The sequence below is a fragment of the Drosophila obscura genome, unplaced genomic scaffold, assembly GCF_018151105.1.
Source record: "Drosophila obscura isolate BZ-5 IFL unplaced genomic scaffold, ASM1815110v1 contig_75, whole genome shotgun sequence".
Taxonomy (NCBI): Eukaryota; Metazoa; Arthropoda; class Insecta; order Diptera; family Drosophilidae; genus Drosophila; species Drosophila obscura.
The window spans coordinates 2,811,553-2,833,899 of NW_024542867.1; the positions used below are offsets into that span (position 1 = coordinate 2,811,553).

General features: G+C 42.3%; 3 protein-coding genes across 6 annotated transcripts; all 3 read right to left on the reverse strand.

The window, feature by feature from the left end:
• Positions 1 to 675: 675 nt before the first annotated feature.
• LOC111072297 (sodium/potassium/calcium exchanger 3) lies at positions 676 to 2,891 on the reverse strand. The gene is made up of 6 exons (XM_022364058.2): positions 2,730 to 2,891; positions 2,484 to 2,675; positions 2,076 to 2,263; positions 1,783 to 1,969; positions 1,314 to 1,685; positions 676 to 1,221 (listed from the first exon to the last, which is right to left on the reverse strand). Exons 1-6 carry the CDS (start codon positions 2,782 to 2,784, stop codon positions 872 to 874), a joined length of 1,344 nt encoding a protein of 447 aa, XP_022219750.1. The 5' UTR covers positions 2,785 to 2,891; the 3' UTR covers positions 676 to 871.
• Positions 2,892 to 5,927: 3,036 nt separating this feature from the next.
• On the reverse strand, positions 5,928 to 17,401 carry LOC111072303 (sodium/potassium/calcium exchanger 3). 4 transcript variants are annotated; one of them, XM_041595729.1, is made up of 8 exons: positions 10,663 to 10,842; positions 9,818 to 9,991; positions 9,566 to 9,753; positions 9,292 to 9,478; positions 7,591 to 7,671; positions 6,920 to 7,426; positions 6,427 to 6,528; positions 5,929 to 6,333 (listed from the first exon to the last, which is right to left on the reverse strand). In XM_041595729.1, the coding sequence occupies exons 1-8, from the start codon at positions 10,667 to 10,669 to the stop codon at positions 5,996 to 5,998; spliced, it is 1,584 nt and encodes a 527-aa protein (XP_041451663.1). In that variant the 5' UTR covers positions 10,670 to 10,842; the 3' UTR covers positions 5,929 to 5,995. The 4 variants fall into 4 exon arrangements, with proteins under 4 accessions (XP_041451666.1, XP_041451663.1, XP_041451665.1 ...); XM_041595728.1 differs by lacking the exon at positions 10,663 to 10,842 and adding an exon at positions 17,181 to 17,401 and having other exon boundaries at positions 5,930 to 6,333; XM_041595732.1 differs by lacking the exon at positions 7,591 to 7,671 and having other exon boundaries at positions 5,928 to 6,333; positions 10,663 to 10,844.
• Positions 17,402 to 20,812: 3,411 nt separating this feature from the next.
• LOC111072302 (cytochrome c oxidase assembly factor 7 homolog) lies at positions 20,813 to 22,295 on the reverse strand. The gene is made up of 3 exons (XM_022364067.2): positions 22,118 to 22,295; positions 21,698 to 21,987; positions 20,813 to 21,642 (listed from the first exon to the last, which is right to left on the reverse strand). Exons 1-3 carry the CDS (start codon positions 22,215 to 22,217, stop codon positions 21,250 to 21,252), a joined length of 783 nt encoding a protein of 260 aa, XP_022219759.1. The 5' UTR covers positions 22,218 to 22,295; the 3' UTR covers positions 20,813 to 21,249.
• Positions 22,296 to 22,347: the final 52 nt, after the last annotated feature.

The following is a 22,347-nucleotide window of genomic DNA, read 5'->3' on the forward strand; positions in this document are numbered from 1 at the left end:
GAGGCTCTGTACGTACATACATACATATGTACATATGTGCACACATAAATACAGATGTGAATTATCAATTATCAATCACAAAGTGAAATTCAAGTATCTTCATTCGATGGTTCCTTGATGTCATAGCACCGCTGATTGACGTCACCATTCTTGATTGGAGATTGGTGTACACTGTACAGTATGCAGCGTATGTATATGTACATATGTACATATGCATATGTATGTACATATGTGGCCCACTTGTCTTGGCTGCTTTCTTTCTCTGCCAACACTTTTCGCTGTCTTCCGTTAGCGCCAAAGTTCCCTCCAGTTCACAGCCAGCAAATCGATTCCTCTTTTTCCTTGCTCTTTGAGGGAAATCTCGATGTCTCGATGTCTCGATGTCTCGAGGAGACAGAAAGAGAAGATGGACGAGCATGGGCCCAGACCAGTCATCTCTACCTCTACCTCTAGATCATCTTCCGCCAATGCTCGTGCAGGGAGCGCAGCTGGCTCGATTATAATTACGATGGTTATCTGGTAAATGTTTTGTACTTACGACCAGGCCAGGCCAGGCCAGACCAGACCCGACCAGACCAGAAGAAGCGAACGGCATGCCATGCTGATAAGTCTTTCGAGTGGTGGCTATCGATGATGGACAGACCAGGCCGCCCTAATAAAATACACTGTGCTGTGCTCGCTTTATGACTTTACTCTAGACTACGGATGAATTTGTATTGGAAATGTATCTTGCATTATCTTGCTTGCAGAAGCCGCCAAGCCAAGGAGAAAAGGATCCCAGGGGAGCCTAGCGGCTAGTATTGAGAATTTGCTTGGAGAATTTTGGGGTGCGAAAGGATCAAAACGAGATCAAAATTAGATCAAAACGAGATCAAAAATTCTTGTGCAGAAGATCTGTGTAGGCATCGTTTTCGAGGTCGCAGTGGTTCAGATTTTCGCCCACTATCTCGATGGCAATGGCGCAGGTGAGAAACAGGACATATGTGATGAGGCTCATCCAGCCCACTGTCTTGCCCAGTGTGAACTTGGTCAGCAGGAAGCACGCGTACAGCAAAACAATCGTGGCGACCAGCATGGCCACTGTGATGGTGATGCCCTCAGAGTGGATCAGAACGAAGGTGCTTTCTATGATAGCTTTGAGCAACCAGGGCAGTCCCAGGCAGATGAATATGTCGAAAGTGTTCGAGCCGATCGCATTGCACATGGCCATTGAGCCGTACCCTAGAGTCGTCCGAGCATATGGAGGATGGAGGATGGAGGAGGGCCGATTGGGATGTAAGGTGATGAAGGTGAAGAATTTACACAAGACTTACCCTTCCGGGTCACGATGTAGGAGGACACCACCTCGGGCACACTAGTGCCGACGGCCAGGACGGTCAGGCCCATAATCGAGTCTGGTATGCCAATGTTATAGCCGACCACGGTGAGGAACCAGGCGAGAAGATACGATATCCCGGAGATCCATAGCACGGCCATGAACATCGTGAAAAAGAATATGGTCCGCACACTAGGCGTGGTAATGGCCAGTATAAAAATGGCCGGATACTTGATCACCCACCAGGTGACTTCGATGCAGGGAGCTCCCTTCTCTGGCTTGCTGCACACGTGCTGGCGGAATGTCATGAGTGGCTCCTCCTCCCGCAGCATTGGGTCCTCGTCCATCAGCTCCCGCTCGCCTTCCAGCGCTGCAAAATAGATAAACGAGCAATTTAAATCATCATTCAAAGATCGTTGAAAGTGCTCCCTGTCCGCAGCAGCGCAGCTTCCGATTTCTATTCTCACATCGACACATTTTCTGCAACTTCCGATCGAAGATAAGAGTGATCAGGTAGACGAAGTATAAGCTGAGCATGATGGTCGCCTCCCACCATTGCACTTTCGAGTCAAGGAGCACAAGGAAAAGGAGTGTGATGGAGACCAAGTACCACAGGGTATCCCTCGTAATGGGCCACCAATCCAGTTTAGCCGTCTGCAAGCAAAGTAAAAGTACAAATGTGAGGATGAGGATCTGACCGGACGCCGGACGCCGGATGCCGGATGCCGGATGCACGACGTCAGAGCTAAATGATACGTACCACGCCTGTGAAGATTCCGCAGACGGTAGCAATGCCCAGTACATTGAACACCGAAGATCCCACGATGGTGCCCACCCCAATGTCGCCCTTTGTGATAAAAGTGCCGACAAAGGCAACGAAAAGCTCTGGGGCCGAGGTGGCCGCTGCCAGGAAAGTTGCACCAGCCACATCGTAGGTCAAGCGAAGAGCTACAAATTAAAATTAAAATTAAAATTAACATTTAAATTCAACCCGCAGTGACACTAATCTGACTTTTGGCCAGATGACAGACTGGGATAAGCAGTGCCGAGCGATGTGTCAGGGCACACTGCGATTTCACACGTTCAGTGGGCTTTGAACTTACGAGAGCAGGTTCAATAGGCAGGAAAAATAGGAAAAATAGGAAAAAGAATTAAAATTGTGTCTTACTGTAGCACAGCCGCTCCATCGAGGGCACGAGATAGTCGTCACACACAATTGCCAGGAGGATGAACAAATACAAGCAGATCAGGAAGCACGCTATCGCCGACGCAATGCTCTTCCTTCGCATGAGGTTGGGAAACTCCAGGATAGCGGGATGAGTGCAGTTTGTGCTGGCTTCACCGCGCAGATCACTGCTGTCTATGGATGCAGAGTAAATCAGTAGATTTCAATTGAGCTCTCACTCCCGCCTACCAAATCCGCTCTCCCTGAGCAACCTCTGAAAGTCCGAATCTCCACCGAAAAACATAATGCCCACGAAAAAAAAAAATGAAAAAATAATCAAATAATCAAATAAATAAACACGACAAAACGAATTTTTACACGAAAACCAAATGAACTTCACACAAGCCGGATCGCTACTGACTGAGAAAAAACAAATAATCTAGCCCCTAGCCCCTAGCCAGGAAAATGTGGTCTCAAGGCCTACTCCAACTCCAATAACCTTTCGATTTAGAACTCACAAAGGTGAGCTATTCAGTTCTGTGAGTTCTGTGAGTTTTTTTGATTTAAATTGTAAGCACAGCAGCATTTGACTTTCCAGCCAAGTGCCTCTCTCTCGGAGAGCATGGTGAATAATTATAATTATCACAGGCAATAAAGTACGATTACTTAACGTACTCTTACTCTTACTCTTACTCTTACTGTTGATTAGCGACTTTTGCTAAGGGTCAAGGACATTCACCAATCTTCTTGCGGGGACGTTGTGGCTTGCTCGTTAATACTGTCGGCGACTGAGGGGACTCCAAGGTCATGGTGTGGTGTCATGCAATCACACTAAATATGTGCCCAAATGTGCAAAGAAAAAGAGGCACGTTTAATTTCGTTGTGTGGTCGACGGGCTGTGCTGTTCTGTGATTTACTTTTTGTTTGGATTTTTGAAAATTTATAGAGCTAAGTCATATGCATCAAAGGCAATAAGTACAATAAGTATGCCCAGCTGTTCCATCAGGAACTAACGTACTGCCAAAGGCCATAATGTTTGGGGCATCCCCCACAGAATTTGTATCCGACGAAAAACCCACAAATGAGAAAACAGAGGAGAAGCAGGATGCAAGTTCAGATGGATTTCAGACGGATCCAATGCAATCAAAGCGAAAGTCTAGCCATCCTCGACCAGTTGGTGACCGAACCAGATTTTTCTGGAATAATGACATTTCCCATAATGAAGGCCGAGAGCCTGATGAATATCGACGTGGACATGGCAAGCGAAAAATACGTATGTGCATACAAGTACATACATAAATATATAACAACATTACATCCATATCCATATCCACTTGAATAATGGTTATGACTATCCGGATAATTTGGCAGCCCGGTCGCCTGCGGCACTCAACTTCGTTTGGGATATACATATACATATGTACCTGCGGTAGCGCTAACAAAAATAATAGTTCCAATATTAACAGGGCCCTATTTCGCAACTCTTAAAAAATAACTATAAATTGGCTATTTCTGAATTTGTTACAGCAAAATGGACATGACAAGCTGGAGTACGGGGTAGAGAGTGGGATGTGCCCTCCCCCCCGCCACGACAAAAAGAAGAGGGGGGTGTTACCCGTACTAAAAAGAGTTAAGGGTTATATTTGTTTTGTGGTAAAGGTTGTGGCAACGCAGAAAACGAAACGTTTCCGACCCCATAAAGTATATATTCTTGATCAGCATCAATAGCCGAGTCTATATAGCCATGTCTGTCTGTCCGTCGCCGTCCGTCTGTCCGTCCGTCCGTCTTGATGAGCGCCTGGATCTCAGAGACTATAAGAGCTAGAGAAACCAAATTTGGTTTCCAGACTCATGTGATATCACACTGCTAAAAGTGTATTTCAAAATTTCGCCCCGCCCCCTTCCGCCACCATAAAGGACGAAAATCTGTGGCAGGCACAGTTTTAAAGATACGATAAAACTAAAAACGCAGTATCGTAGAGAATGACCATATCTACCAGACTGCCGAATCTGAATCAGATCGGATCATAATTATAGCCAGAATGAAGAAATTAATTTTCAGTTGCTTCCCCTCCCCCTCCCGACCCAGACAACGCAACTCATTTTCCTTCTCGCTCGCACACGCTGCCGCGTTCAGTGCGCGAGCAACCCCTAGCGGAGAAGATGTAGAATCTAAATGGTACATGTACAATCTACATGTTAGATGTAGAATAGACATTGTAGATGAGATGTAGATAACAAATGTAGCAAAAAAATGTAAAATGTAAAATTTTTTTTTTTTTTTCTAAAATTCTAAAAAATCATAAGCTCAAAAGTGTATGTATATACTGACTGAGTACGGGTATAAGTAGAGTCGTGTCCCCAGAAACGACTCACACGTTCCTTCTCGTTTTTTTTTTAATTTTTGCCCCTAGAGAACCTATTTTTCAGCTATATTTTTCGACGATGTAATCAATTTCAGATATGTAATCAATAATATAAGCAATTGAAACAGCGACACACACACACACACAAGCGCTTACTTATATTAAAACGGGCAGCTGACTTGTGAGGGATTAATTTTGTTCACAATAAGCAGCCTCGGGGATGTGCCTGCTAGGAAAAGCGGCCATGCCCATAGGCCCACATGCCCATATGCCCATAGGCCCATACCAAAGGAAAGCCACGATGCAATGGGAGTTTACACAGGCAAGGAAGCACCTACAACATCCAAGTAAGCATCACGTAAGCGCTTACGTGAGCAAGGGATTTCCCGCTGGGTTCGCTGGATAGATAGATAGAGTTGGATAGAGTTATCCAAAGTAATGCGATTGTGCCTTAATTTAATTACGTAGGTATGTGCATATACATATGTATTACGTATATATTCTGGGGGTGAATAAAATCCAAATTGTAGAGTTTCTTTGTTAAATCTCATATATTAATCATAAAAATACATTATTGAATTTGTTGGGTTTTTTGGTTGGGTTGTTTCTCTCATCTCTCAACTCTCATCTCTTGTCTTTTTCTTTTTCATTTGATTTTCATTGCCTTTTTGCTCACTTGATCCCTGCGACTGCAACTGCGACTGCGCTGCAACTGCGACTGCGACTGCGACCGAATGTCGTGAAAGAGTCTACTTTTATAATAATAATAATAAAAAAAAAGTATTATTACAATAACAGCATAACGTATAACGTATAACGTATAACCAACTATCAAGGTAGATAGAATAGAACAGAAAATACATATTAATTAATTAAACGACTGCACTCATATGTAGTTGATTCCAGCCAGTTCCCAGAATTAGTATCAGAATCAGAATTCAGAATTCGAATCCAAATCCGAATTAGATGCAGAAGTTGAACCTGAACCTGAAGCAGGGCCAGAACTACAATCAGCATCAGTATGCGGTGAAGGGTCCATCTATCCATTCATCCATGCTTCCATGCTTCCATGCTTCCAGGCTTCCATACACCCATACACCCACCCATCCATCCATCCATCCATCCATCCATCCATCCATCTGTGCAAGATCATGACCGTCCGCAGGTGGGTAGATTGACGCGGAAGAACACATTTAGTTCGATGAGTGAGGCAAAGACCATAAAGACCAAATACATGACTAGGCACGCGGTGCCCACCTTCTTGTCCAGCTTGAATTTATTCGTGGAGAATGTCAAGTAGAGCAGAAATAGTGTGGACAGCAGTGTGATCGCCGAGTACTCCAGTCCGGCCGAGTTGATGGCCACATAGTTCTGGCCCGGCTGAATAGGAAAGAAAACTGCCTTGATCAGCCAGGGCACGCCCAGGCACAGAAGAATATCGAAGGTGTTGGATCCAATCGAGTTGCAAATACCCATTGATCCGTGACCTGCAATGCAATTCACAGCCCTCATTTAGCAAACAACAATACCAACAATATCATCCAGCATAGCACACTGAACCCGAACAGTTGAACACTCACCGCGTTTGGCAACAATCACACTGGACACGGCCTCTGGCACGCTGGTGCCCGCTGCTAGGAACGTGATCCCCATCACCGAATCAGGTATCTTAAGTGTGTCGCCTGTGGAAGCAAACGGGAGAGGCATTTTTCAGATTACAGATTACAGATACCAACAAATTGTGCAAAAAGAAGTCAGAAATCATTGGTCAATTTCGGATAAAGTATCGGAGGTGGCCAACGGTTTTGGATGGCTATTGGGGGGTTATTTCACCAAAAGAATAAAGAAAGATTAATTAACAAATGAATTACATTGGGCCAGGAACTGGGCCAGGAACTGGGACTGGACCGGGATAAGTAGGTATCATTAATTTTTCGATATCCCCAAAAACAAAACAAAATTCCGCAATATGGAATATGTGGAATGTGAAGAAAAATGGGCTACTGAAATTCGGGCAATAATATTGCCCTCAAAATTCCCGCTGAGAGGCAAAATTGTATTTGCCAAGCTTACCAATTATGGTGATCATCCACGCCACCACGTAGGAAAGGGATCCAATCCATACAATGCACATGATGAAGGTCAGCGGGAAGATCTTGTTGTTCTTGGCCTTTTTGCAGTCGGGAATGGCGATTCGGAAGAGCAGATGTATGGGCCAAATGATGAGCCAGGTGAACTGAGCAAAGCAGCTCTTGTCCTTCGGATATGTCAGCAGGGAGTAGCCCTCCTCCTGCTGCTGCTCAGGAGGAGCTACCACTGGCTGCGCTTCGGACTCGGCATTATCCAGGGGTGCCATGTCAGTTATGACCCCACCTTGGGCGTTACCTGCTCCTCCTCCTCCTCCACCGCCACCGCCACCGCCACCGCCTGTTGTGGTTGCGACTCCAGGTGCTGATGTGATCGTGGTTGTGGTTGTGGTAATGGCTATGGTTCCCGTTGAGGTCTTGGCCTGGTCATTGTTCAAGCCCCCGTTCAGCTGGATGCTGGCCATATTCTGGCAGATGCGGTTCTCCACGAGGTCTGCGAGGGGTGCAATCAGAGAGGTGTTATTGGACATTAGAAACAAGCTTAGGCCATTATCACAAGCTGAGAGTGGGGTTGGAATGGACAAGGTGGTGTCGAGAGGGTGCTGGGTGCTGGGTGCTGCGTGCTGGGTGTGGTAGTGTGGTAGATCTATGGTGTACCTGGTTCCTTCTCATTGCTGTTCTTTGTGTGGATGCTGCAGTTGGAGGACCGGCTGCGCGTGCGCGCCTGCTTTACGCCACCTGTGTGTTAGAGGTTTGTACTTGTTTGTATGTAGCTAGGTAGGTGTGTACTTGTATGTCTTTGTTTCCCAATCGGGCAGTGTTTCTGTGGATGGAGTGGTCTAGTATTGGGGCTGGGGCTGGGGCTGGGGCTGGTGCTGGGGCTGGTCTATCCTAGATTCACCTATCCAGGGTCGTCGCCCATTGGTCGCTGTGCAGTATGGCAGTATGGAACTTGTTGGCCCAACAATCGGTCTTTTCGGGTTGATTCGATGGGGAGAGATGATCTCTAGACTTATCTCTCAACAAAAGATAATTCCCCAGAACACGGGACTCGGGACTCGGGACGGGACAGAGGACCCTTTACTTTATCGCCTTTACTTTTGTTAGACCAAATAAATGCAATGGTTGGAAGAGTGCAAACCAACCCCCCACTATAAACATATAGTTACATGTGTACATACATATGTATGTGTGTATTGAAAATCGTCTGACTTATGTCTGTATGTACATACATATCTACACCGATAGAAAAAAGCCCTGAAATTTTAATATTTTCACTTAGATTTTAATATTTATGCCATTGATTTTCATCCAAGAGTGGTTGTATTAAAATTGAATATTTTTCACTTAAATTTTGATATAGAATATTTAAATTTAATATGTTTCATATTTAAATTAAATATGTTTCATATTTAAATTTAATATGTTTCATATTTAATATGTTTCCTATTTAATGTTAATATGCTTCATATTTAAATTTAATATGTTTAATATTTAAATCTAATATGTTTCATATTTATATTTATATTCATTTTTAACTAATTGGTTATTATTTTGCGTACGCAAAATGAAATGTATTCAAGTCCTCATGGTGTGAATTGGTTAAAGTTTTCAACATTGGTTGTGATTATGACCCTGCGCTAAGATATTTTTACTGTGCATTCAAGGCAGCAGCAGCTGGAACTAGTTGGGAATTCGAGGGACATACAAAAATAATATAAACATAGTTAAAATAAATACAAAAAATATTTGATTTCATTTAATATGGAATATTTAAAATAAAAAGTTTTTCCTTTGGATTTTAAAAGAAAAATTTTGAAATCAAGTCATAATAATATTCAATTTAAATATGAAACATATTAAACTACAAATTTAATATATTATAGTTATTTTGAAGTGTTTTGTATTTAGATTAAATATGACCGTATTAAAAAAGCATTTTTAATACATTTATATTTGAATCAAAGTGAATTCTATTAAATTTTACTATGTTTGTATTTAAAAATGGCATTTTAAATTCAAATATGATTGTAGTTATTTTTACTATGCCTTTTTTCTATCAGTGTATGCATATCTTCATAAGCAGAACCAAAATCGCTGATTCATTTCGTTTTATAGTCAGTCAAACTCAGTCAAATATATGAACAAAAGTTCCCCTCAACCCAGCCATTTCACTCCTTCGTACACTCCAGCAGGATCAGTTAAACAATCAATGAACATCCCCCATCCCTCCCCCTAACCCAACCCAACCCAACCCAACCTAAGCTAAGCTAAGCTAAGCTAAGCTAACCCTTTGATTATATGTAGATATCTTGGAACTGAATTAGAGGATGTTAAAGGGGAAAGGTGGGTACCCACCTTTGGCACACTTTTGGAACGTCTTGTCGAAATACATGACCGCCAGGTAGACGGCGTAGAGCGATACTAGAATGAGGGCCTCGTACCACTCGACGCGCTCGTCGTGCATCACGCAGATGAGGATGGCCACGGTGACGCCGTATGCGATGCTGTCTCGGGTCAGCGGCCACCAGTCCAGCGGTATGGTCTGCAAGCAAAGCGATCAGTTGGACTGGCCAATAGATTGTGGTTTTGTTGTTTTGTTGGTGTTGTAGTTGTTGTTGGGAATACTTGCCATGCCGGCTCCGATACCGCAGCAGGCGGCCACGGCTAGGATGTTGAAGACTGCCGATCCCACGATGGTGCCCACTCCGATGTCGCCCTCCGTGATGAAAGTGCCTATCACGTTGACGAACAGCTCCGGAGCGGAAGTGGCCGCGGCCATGAACGTGGCCCCCGCCACATCGTTGGACATGTTGAGTGCTAGATGGAGTTCGGTTTGGGTCGGGTCAAGGCCTGAGTGCCTGAGGGAACGCACTGCACTCACCTGCACATATTTTCTCAACTGCTGGAACAAAGTACTCATCACACACTACTGCTAAGGCTACAAATAAATATAAACTGGCTATAACATGAAGTACAACAGCACCGGACTGTCTTTGCGCCTCCGAGAACAGGTCTCTGGGGAAGTCATCAATGGCGGGCTGAGTGCAATTTATATCTGCAACGATTCGGGAAGCACGCTTATCCTAATCAATCCATATAGAGGTCGGGCATGCGCATTGGTTAGTCGTTGGTTAGTTGGTTAGTTGGTTAATTGTTTAATTGGTTAATTAGTTAATAAGTTGGTTGGTTGGTTGGTTGGTTGGTTGGTCCTTAGCCGCGAATTCAAATCCTTTTTTATTGCCTACTTTTGGGTCTTGAGTGGCAATAATACATAGGTTCATTCTTATGGCAAACTCTTTGCATCAAAGACTTCCTTCCGCTGTTTGGTATACATATCTCAATTCCTATGACCTGTGACCTATGACCTATGACAAGCCATGCAACTAGCGCCACTTTTAGATAGATTCCGATAGTCCCTGAAGTGGCGGTCAACGGCAAGAGAACCAAATTATTCCTTCTTCCTCAAGGGTGTCAGGTGTGGGTGAAATTCGATTTTATTTAATTTGGGGCTTTCCACTTCGCGCGAGTTTGAAGGCTTTTGCTTTGTGGAGCGAATGGTGAAACGGGGAAAGGTTTGCCGAGTATGACTGAGACTTGTCAATCGTCTGTTCCGCTGATGCTGATGCTAATGCTGATGGTGATGGTGATGGTGATGGTGCGTGAGCAGCAGTTTCTTTTTGATATTTATGCTGAATAATCTGGGCAGATCGAATTTGTATTGCGTACATTTCATGTTGTTGGGGCGCCGCGCAGCAGCAACAATTCACAGAAAAAAAACACACGAAAATAACTCAATAAAGAACAATCAACTGGGGGGAAGAGGCTCCGAAATTGCCGAATGCGTCGCTCCCGTTATGCGGCTTTCTTTTTGTGTCAGAGTCAAGCGCCAGTAATGAACTGAACCAGCACTGCTGCAAGAACGACCACAAGACTGGCCGGGCCAGAGTCCCATTCCTATTCCCAGACCCCAGACCCCGGGCCCCAGCCGAGGAGTCGACAAAACAGAAGCTGAAACCGAAAACGAAACCGAATCCGACACCGACACCGAAACAGTAACAGTCACAGTAGCAGTAGCAGTAACAGATACAGATACAGTAGCTGGAGCTGAAGCTGAAACTGAAACTTAAGCAGATGCAGAAGCAGAAGCAGAAACATTTTCCCCCGCTTACTTATTATTGCTGTGCCTATGTCTCGATCTCCGATGTTGCCCAGTACTCGTACTCGTACTCGTACTCGTACTTGATCATCGATCAAATATGCGACGAATGTACAGTGTACTAGCCAACTGGTACTAGTCAGTGATCATCGGAGGCGACTAATTTGCAACGGAAGCGATAAATACGCATACGCCTTTGATGTTATCAAATTGAATTGCTAAACAACAAAACGAAGTCTCAGGCTGGAACCGAGACCGAGACCGAGACCGAAACCGAAAACGAAACTGAGACCAAGGCCACAGACCAATGGACACAGTGCCGAGGCAGCCGAATCAGCCGAGGCAGCCGATCAGCGCCACCTGAGACGAGCCCCACTCCCAGAGCCAGTACGAGCCCGTGCCGAGAACAAGAGGCAAAGCCGACTTGGTCGGATAAATTAAAACAATAAAAAAAGCTGTCCGGCGGCAGCACAAATAATAAAAATCGATGGCGCGGCATATGTTGATAGAGTCATAGACCTAGAGTCGACGGTGGGTCTACTGTCTACAGTCTAGACTCTAGACTCCAGACTCTAGCCTATAGACTATAGACTACAGACTATAGACGTATGTATGAATGTATGCACATACTCACTAATTAGGAAGCTGGACCCAGACAATCAGTCCAGCATATGGAACACCATTGTGTGGCTCATCCAATGAAACGAATTGTTTTCGAAAATTCAATTTGGTACGAGTATACGGGTATGAGTTTTCTTTAGCGCCGTACATAGATTACCGATTAACTCACGGTTTAATGAGCTGAAGCCCCCGATCAAAGCTAAGCATTGATTTGTACCCTTAAAAATCGATTGGACTTCGCTTAATCGATGACTGCGATGAGTGCACACATCAATTGAATCTTTTGATCGTTTTCGGCCCACGAATGATCCATTGAAATACGATCGTAGCACTGAGGTATGCTCGATGGCGATGACATACGCGGATACATACATGTATGTATGTATGTATTTATTTATTTATTTATTTTGCCCAGTGGTCCGTCCCTGTCTCGTGAGGTGTACAATCCATTTGGCTTTGTGCCGATCACTGATTGAGCTCTACCAACTTTGACACTTCTTTGGAATTTTACTAGTTATAGTTTCTTTACATACATCAAGCACTTAACATTCGATTGGATCACAATGTTTATGATACTCAAGCCATGTGGTACCCAATTTATGTTACATACATACATACATATATCGAGTTTTGCACCTATCAAAAACGTTCCGATAACACTAGGCAAAAAATCGAACTGGAGCGAACCCAGTTTTTCGTATAGAATCATTTTCAATGTTCTTTCCAGAGGAAAGCTTGCTGCTTTCCACTAAACGCTCCTCGAGACACGACCTTTGTATTTCCAACGTATTGAACGGTGTGTAATAGAGCTGGGTCCTTCACGGAGCTGAACAAACTGAAAGTCTCAAGGTCCTAGGCTTAAAGTTTAAGCTTAAGAGGTCAAGACTGTAAGCTTAAGCTTCGAAGTTACGAGCGCCAATTGAACGATGAATCTATTAGCTCACAAGTGCAAAGTTCCTTAAAACAAGGTAAAGCATACTCAAGTTACATACGTACATATGTACATATGTAGTATGTGTGGGAAAAAGCTAGAAATTAAAATTAAAAAATTAAAATATATAAGTAAATAGTATGTACGCCGTGTCCAGGGATTGGGTTAAGATCCAGAAGTTTGGCCTATTGGCAATCATCTGCTATTGGCAGTCTCAATGTTTACGGGCTAACACCGACTTTAGCCGGCGCTCTTGCTACGGGACACTTCTCCATATATGTATGTACAATACTTGAGTCATGGCCGTTTCTGCAGGGCCCATCAATTCCCATGGGCCCTTCAAGCCTCCACATAACCGCGAGAGGGGGGTCAGACTCGGATCGTATTGATGAACACGCTCAGTCGGAGTCGGAGTCGGAGTCGGATAGATCAGATGAACGAACACACACACACACACAAATACATGTACATGCGAGGTTGAGGTTGAGGGCGAGGGTGATGGCGAGGAGGGGGATGGGGAAGGGGAAGAGGAAGAGGGCGAGAGGACACAAGGAGACAAAGACGTAGTCGGAGTCTTGGGTCAATTGAGACAAATGCATTTTGTAACCATCAACCCGCATAATGCAATAATACTTAATAAACATTTACAGCTCTTACAACAAAAATGATTATGTGTTCAGGGACAGACACAGGGAGGGGCAGAGGGAGAGGGAGAGGGAGAGGGGGAGCCGCTGTTAATGATGACACTATGCAACAAAGCTGCATTTTTTTCTTGGCGCTAAACCGACTTCTTCTGATAGATGTGGGGCTCTGAAAAACCCAATCTATAAGAAAACATTTTTCATTAAACATAGTGGATTCCAAAATCTATCAGAGAAGTTTGGCTTGATGCGAGGGCGTTTTTAACTGTTTAACTGTTTAACTGTTTAACTGTTTTAACTGTTTTAACTGTTGCATAGTGTAACCAATTTATCGTGGATAACAATCGGCGAATAATTCAATCACAGTAAATTAAGTTCACTTCAATTGAGTAAGAGACGCATAAATAGTAGCAGCTCTATCGAATTCATGGAAAGTGAGTTGTTTTAACTTTAGAGCTGCTTGTATTCATATTTAATATCTCTTTGGAAGCAGACGTTCAACGAAGACTATTCCATACAGGCTCGTACATGTGTGGCTCAATTGATTACTATTTCATTTCCCCCGCTAGACCGCTAGAAGAGAAAATTCCGTGCTTGTGAAACGTTCCAAGACCGATTGACCAAGATCGAAAAACAAGATCTTTATGTGAGAGTCCGTTCTTTCAACAGGAACAAAATTTTACCAAAATCTACAAGGTGTAATTAAATGAATTTGTTTTTGAGCTCAGGACACCACTTTCATGGGAAGAGATTTATCGGTGGAGTGATAAAAGAGGCGGTGCGGTCTTTTTTTACCCGCACTCGGAGAGTTAAAGTACATATGTATGTATGTACATATATGTACATATATTCGATTTGTGGTCTAAGTGGATGTGTGCAACGCAGAGACGGGAACGTTTCCGACCCCATGAAGTATACATATATATCAGCTTGATCAGCTTCAATAGCCGAGCCGATATAGCAATCTCTGTCTGTATGTATGTCCGTCTGTCCGTCTGTCCGTACGTCTTGTTTGGCGCCTAGTTCTCAGAGACTATAAGAGCTGTAGCAACGAAATTTTGTTGTCGGACTCATGTGATATCACACCGTTAAAAATGTATTTCAAAATTTTCCCCACCCCCTTTCGCCCGCACAAAGGTCGAAAATCTGTGACATCCGCAATTTTAAAGATACGAGAAATCATAATCAAAAGCAATGCCGGATCTGGATCACATCGAATCATTATTATAGCCAGAATGAAGAAATAAATTGGCAGGGACTAAGCTACCCGTTTCCGTCCCGTTGCAGCGCTTAAGCCCACCGTCTATTCAGATTTAAAAAATGAAAAATACGTGTTTTAAAAATTTGGAACCAAAAAACTCCGAAGAAGTCTAAATAAATTAGTTTGTTGTGTTTTGTATTTTATTCGCATACAGCATATGTAAGTAAGTTCTTTAAAACCAGATATATGTACATATGTAGCATAGTCAGATCATATGAAAAAAACGCAAGCTAACATCTGGAAAACAAACCATTTAAATACTCGATTTGAGAGAGAAGAAGCGGACGTAGAATTTCGAATATGAGATATTTTGACACGAATTCCAACTTTTCAGATTTCCCAAAAGATACACATTCACACATACATATGTGTACGTACATATGTATAGGTCACTATGACGTCACGTATGTATGTACATAGGTGGAGGATGATTGTGATGACCAAAAATATGGTTTACTCATAACAAGCACAACAAAGCTGATTAACAGATCTCCATGTGCACTGACAGTTAGTTTAACTGTACATGTACATACATACATACATACATACATATGTTAAATAGAATTCGACTGCGGCTGCATAAGTGTGTATTACGTATACGCCCCGTCGTCACAATTGTTTTATAGAAAAATATCACCACTTCTCGCTTCCCACACAGAGGGAGTGACCAAATTGTGTGTCTTATTTGTGTCGCATGTGAATGCCCATATGTAAGTTCATTTCAGTACATAAGTAAGGAAGAATCAACGCGGCGACAATGCCTTTTAATATGACTTTTGTGTACCGTTTAAGGAAACATTCAGTGCGAGCTCGGCACAACTCAACTAACAGAACCACACAAGTATCTATATCTACAAATTTATGCACATACATACATACATACCTACATACATATGCATGTACATATGTACATACATATATCTGTGTGTTCGGTTTTTGTGTGAGTGATTCCCATTTTTAGATAGTGAGTCTTACTTAATAGCATCCCTGAGTCTGGCTGCAGGCTTTCGTTTGCCTGCACCAAACCAATGTTACGAGCAGAAAAATAAGGGAAAACTAGTGTCCCAATATTTGCTCTATTCTGCTTGGTTATTTTTGTTTGACAGTAATCTGTCCCACAAATGTGAGCTTTTTCTGCTCCACAATTTGTTTTGTCTTTACGCTTCAATGCTAGCCCACAAAGACGCATTCGATGGCGGTTGGCCTATCCGTTTACAATTTTTCGTTTGTTCTTTTTTCTTTTGTTTTGTCTACTTTGCTTTGGCGTGCAATTTGGTGTGATAGGGAAGCCGACTGCTCTACGGATTGGTACCCCTATTTCATACTGGTTTTGAATGGATTAATTTATAGAAGTTGTCGCAATGGGTTGACGATGCTTAGTAATAAATTAGTAATACAAAATATTTAAGTAAGAAAATAAGGAAATATTTTGCATTTGAAGACCTTTTTAACCCTCGATGGGTGGACGAAGAATAACATCGTCAAAACGACTACTTTTTGCGTGTACATCAGACGTACATCAAATGAGGATGACCATCCAGGGTTAAAGAACTTTTCTTGAAATTTGTGAAATTTTAATGAAATGCTCTCCTACTACCAAAAAAAAAAAACAACCTTTGGCGATGCCGAGTGGTGATGCCAAACACCACATCCTCCCTCCCCCCTCACCAACGAAACCACACAAATAGAGAAAATAACTATTAAAAAACACAACACCAAGGCAGGGCAATAGTAGTTTTTGTTGTTGTTTTTGTTGTTTTTGTTGTTGTTGTTGTTGTTGTTGTTGATGTCGCTGTGGCTGTTCATAGTAAATGTCATTAAGATTCACTTAATGAGCCAATTTAGACAATTGATCCATATGCCTTAGTTTACGCGACCAGCGACATACACACACAAACACACAAACACATAAGCACACAAGCACAAAAACACACACACACATGCATACGCATACGCATACGCATACAAAATACAAAATACCATGCACAGATGTACATGCATGCATATGGGAGTGCATGTGTATGCGAGTGCGAGTGCGAGTGCGAGTGCGAGCGCGAGCGCGAGTGGGATCAAGGCAAAGAGAAATGTGCAGAAAAAACCGAAAGGCTAGATCTTTGGCTTCCAGCACATGTTTGCATGTAACATATGTACATATGTACATGCATACATACATATGTATGGATACATACAATTGTAATTATGTATTTGCATATGACGTCACTAATTCAGCCACACTCACACACTCACACACTCACAGGCAAAACGACAGGGACACGCACACTTAATTAAAATTATTGCATTCCATCTGAACTTAAGTGATTTTGTTTATAATTTCCTTAGCCACTGCTGGTGCCCCAACACAAAAAAACATCAAAACAGAAAGAAAAAACAAAAGATTTCCCATTTGCATTTGCATCAGCGGTAAATGATTTTAGATGGCATTTTTAGTCACTATAGTTATACAGTGGTCGTAGTCGTAGTCGTAGTTATAAAGCTCAATAAATTTGCTAATTAATTGATGGCACTTTCAGGTAATTGTGGTAGGTTTTATCCGGCAGCGGAGCTCTGCCGCTGGTTCCTCTGATTAGAGGCTTAGTGTAGTAAGGCTTAGAAAGCTGGCTAATTAGTATGTACCCGTAGTGCTGCTAAGACCCCAATAGTCTTCCATTGCTGCACGGTGTTGTAGTGGTGATGGACACTCGTAAACTGCGATGCGCCGTTATGTGAAGCGCAATCTCAATCTCAATCTCTGTCACTTCCCACTTCAATGGTGTTGATTTTTTCTTTTCGTTTCGTATTGTTCCTTCTCTTTTCTTTTCTTTTCTTTTCTTTTCTTTGCTTTCCTTCACTTCCCTTTCTTTCCTTTGCTTTCCTTTCCTTTCTGTACTTTTGGTTTTTTTTTTACATAGTTGGATTCCGCCTTTTGCCTTTGGCACACACTCAGCTCGGCCTAGCGACGACCGACAAACAGTGCGAGCGAGAGCTATGTATGTATCTCAATTGTTGCTGATGATCCAAAAGCACGTCACAATCACTCTGGTGAGCGGAAGGCGGCGAAGCAGGAAATTTAAGACCGAAGGCGCGGTTTGGAACGTACTTTGCCCACTCTCGGACGCTGACGGACACAGGCGCAGAAACGCACGCGGACTCGTTCGCAACTCTGGAAGTTTTCTGGCTCGCTTAATGCATCTCGCTTTATTCGATAATCGGTCGATCTGTGGGGGGCAATGTCGATAACAATAACAATAACAATTTGATACGAAATTGCTAAATGCAAAGCAGCGATGACCACAAAAGTGAGAAATTCAGGAAAATCAATGACAATACAATTACTTCGGCCCCAAGTCCTTGCAAGCAGCCATAGCTGTGTTCGAAATGGGGCTATCTCTGAGCCGGCCAGTAAAGCGATCTCTAATTGAAAGCACACGTGTGCATGTACATATGTACATACATACATACATACATACATACATATGATAATGGTTATTCTTAAATATCTTGTTTAGATGTTATCGAAATTGAAATGGGTAAATACTCATTTCTTGAACACTGGTGGCAAATTTCAAATATAAATATCGGTTAACCAAATCTTGGTTTGGCTTAGCACAACATTGAAGTTGCCGGAAAATATGATTTGTCACATGCTCGATTGATTTTCTTCAATCATGCAATGCATTTCAAATCTCAATTTGTGGAAAAATATCTGCCAGTGTAGCCCAAAGGCAGACGACAAAAAGATTCAGGGCTTTCTCTCTGCCCACCACTTCGGCTCGCCGTTCGGCTCGTGCCAGTGGCCAGACGATCTGCTTCGGCCTGGTCATCGCTGCTTTAAAGGCAAAAAACAAAAGTAATGGAGGGAAATTTAGAAAAAAAAGCAGAAATAATGCTTGCCTTTTCTATTTGTTCTTTCCGTTTCGCGTTTTATTGCTCTTGACACTCTCACTGACTAGCGCACAACAACAAAAATATGAAAATTGCGAATCTCCAATCACAGATCCCGTTTCGAAGCTTCTCGTTTCGTTTGGATTCTCTCCGTTCCGTTGCCCGTTTCCGTAATTGGCGCTCACTCGCGTGTTGATACTCGTTAGCATCAATCTCGGACTCGTTCTTATGTGCTTTGAGAGCGGGCACTATCCACAAATGTCCACTTATTTAGTGTCCAAATTGACTCTGCCTTAGTTTGTTTCTGTTCTTTTCCCAGTTTTATTGTAGTTTGAATCTGGCTTGGCTTATATTATTGTGTGTATTGTCTTGATGCCGCCGACGTTGACAGTAAACTGATTTTGAATCGGTGTTTAGAGCGCTTTAGTCCAAGCCGAGCGCCAAGCCTGATTTTTTTCTATAAAGCAAGCAATCGCTGTGTGGTATATACATATGCATGTACATACATATACATATGTATGAACAGGCAAATGTTTATAGGCATGGGCAACTGTAATACCGTTTAACTAACTTTATACTAATACAAACATTCATTCAAGAACAGATTGCATGGTATTCTACTGTGATGTGTGTAATGCTTTTCATGTGTGTTTGTGGGGGCGGGATTCTCCAATGCATTGTTCGCGAGCGTTTTACCTTTTGTCAGAGTAGGTATGTACGTACATACATATGTATATCTGTATGTATGTATGTATGTATTTACGTTCATCTCTTTTATGGCATCCAATAGCCAAAGGTCGAGTCATGCTAGAGCGATCAAATCAACTAATTGGAGTTATGCGCCAACTCGTGCCGACTTTTCCACAGGGATATCCAAATGACGATTGCTCATCGCCACATCATCTTCTCCTATGCACCCTTATCAGGATTCTCGGACATGAGAAGGGCTCCCCAAACAGAATACTAATCGTACTATTTTTGGCTTTCCAAATTTATTTAAGTTTACGTGCCAGGTTCCACTGTCTGTGTTTACCGTTGCGGCGAGATATGAATAAGCCCACGAGCAGCTAGGGCGAGCGTGTTGAGGATGTTGGCGGACGCCTCTAACTAAGCAGCCACTAATTGAACAAAAGCGTTATTAATTAAGCCTCAATCTATTAAAATAGACAGTAGATCAGACGATTGTCAAGTTCTCTAAGGTTACAAATATACACGAAAAGGCAGTGCTTCTCAAAAATGTAAGACAGCTGTAAAAAGCGGTCTTTGCGTCCAAGGCTCGTTCTCGGGAATCCAAAAACAAAACCACCGTGTTAGGTATGCGCAGCTGTGCCCCACCTAGCCTCCAGACCGAGAATGCAAAAACAATATATGTATGCAATGTGTGAATGCAGTGGGATTTCTGCTCAACTCAAATTTGATAAGCTGATAAGGGGGTTTTTTTGTTCACTTCCCCCAATTCAAAAAGCGCTAAGGCTACAAAAGAATCCATCATAATAACAGAAACATATCATTTTTACTGGCCTAAAAAGTCTTTCGACTTTAGTTTTAAGCATTCTAAATTTAATACGTCCGATAAGCCAGCACAGAATGAGGAAGAAGATGAAAATACTGCACTCCACACCAGACGTAGCGATTTTCGGGATGTCTTTGCGACTAGCTATCTATGCAAATCAAATTACATTTCTACAACTTCTATTGTGTCCAATATCTACTTATTTAAGTGTACATGTATGTACACATAGGATAAGGAATTTATAAAAGATATGCATTGGAGTGTATTTCTATTAACATTCTTTGCGAATAGATTATTCCCTACCATGTGGGTATCATTGGGTAATTCAATTTGTTCCATTAATATTATTTTTGTTTGATAATATTTTCGTTTCGAAAGTGCACTTAAAATAACATAAATTCTTAAACTGGTCGCACTTTCTTGATAGAGATTTTTATTTTATAAATTAAATTAAAAATGTATATCTACATACGTATGTATGTATGTATGTAATTTAATATTTTATATACGGAGAACCCATTTATTTTAGCAGAGATCAATAAACATACGATTCTTGACTAAATGAATACCGTGGGCTATCAAAGTTAACTTGAAAAATAACTCAAGTTAATAAATCTCTTGGTAGATAATAAATATCGCCGCTGGCTTTGATCTGTGGTACAGTTTTGTGTCGCACTGTATTCACATATACATTCAAATAGATTTTAAATTGAACACGCGTAACAGTCACGGCAAATGGCGATCGCAAATAAAGATAATTGAGCATGCGTTCCATAAATCACCAGTGCTTTGTTGTCTTTTTGATTGTATATATTTCTGTGAAGAGCAGATAAAATATGTACAAACACGGAAAAGGTAGTTTACCTCGAAGTTTGGTCTATGGTCCTGGCTGGACTTTTTTTTGTATTTAATATAGGGGTATCAACAGAATTATATAAGGGTTTTAGTTTCATTCTTGATAACAGTAACAATTAAATCTAGGAATTAATATTTTGTTGTCTTCGATTGCTCAGCGCCGATCTTGTTCCGTCGTTCGCTTCGCGCTCATTTCCGTACACATGCCAAAAACGCACATGCCGCCTATGTACACTGAAACTAAAAACAGTTGCTATTTTGTAGAACCACAATGGTCAGATTGAAGATGAAAGTAGGGAAGTGAAAAAAAATAAAAATAAAAAAAAACACGAAAACGATACATTGAACTAAGTGAGGGAAGAAACAGAAGCATGGTAATTGCTAACTGTTGAGTAGATAGTGCTTGATTTTACTGCAGTACGAAACACGCATAGAAATATATTTAGTGTTGAATCAGTTTGGCATGCCGACGCCCTGCTGAAAGCCGAGCGTTTCCTGCTGCTTCTTGATCTCCTCTTGCATCTCCAGGGCTAGCTTCTTGTACTTCTCAGCCTCTTTCTCGTTTTTCTCGATGCCGTCGCCGCGGGCGTACATCTGGCTTAAGTTGGCACATGCGTACACGTTGCGCAACTCGCACGCCTTGTAGGCAAACTGAAATGCCTTCTTCATGTCTTTGAGCACAATGTAATCGGAGTCCTTGAGCGATTTGGCGGGCGTGGGTCCACTGCTCGCAACCAGGGTACCTGGCTCTGTCCTTTTTTGAACGCCAGAGATGTGCATGCCGGACAAATAGAAGCAGGCGTTTGCATTATTCATGTCGCAGCTCTTTGTGAGGAACTCCAAGCCCTGCATAATTAGTAAGAGATAGTCAGACATCATCTTTAGATCGTACTCAACTCACCTTCGGCACATTTCTGTCGATCTCTTTGGGCATGGAGCGCGAGACAAGCAACAGGCCGGAGTGGAGACAGGCATCGGAATCGTTTAAGTTGCATCCCTTCTCGTAGTACTGGTACGCCACTCGGGGTTCGCCCTTGCTTCCGCTTTTACCCTTGCCCAGAATGCTATAGTTGCCAAACTTATAACAGGACTTTGCGTAACCATAATCGTCACATGTTGATTTGTATACCTTTGACGCCTTTTCGAAGTCCTTCTTGATGCCCTCAAGATAGTCGCCTAGCAGGTGGCAAGCTGCGATTAAAGTGTACGCATATACATATGTAGGTGTTATCTCAGGTCACGATTTGTTTTGTAATTAAAATAGTTGAGCCCAGTAACATAGGTTATAACAGAGTTGTTTTTACTGTTTTTATGTGTTTACCTTCCGGTTTCCTCTCCGAATAACAGCCAAATCGATACTCCACGCCCAGCTTGTCGATATACTCCTTCACATCTGACTCCTTTTTTAAGTCGTATGCCATTTTTTCAGTTTTTAATTAATAACAACCTAAAATATGTTGTTGTTCTTGTTAGTTTCGGCCAGTGCGACCGTGGACTTATCGATAAAATATACCGCCTCAGAAATATAGCGAAATATATCTTATTATCAAA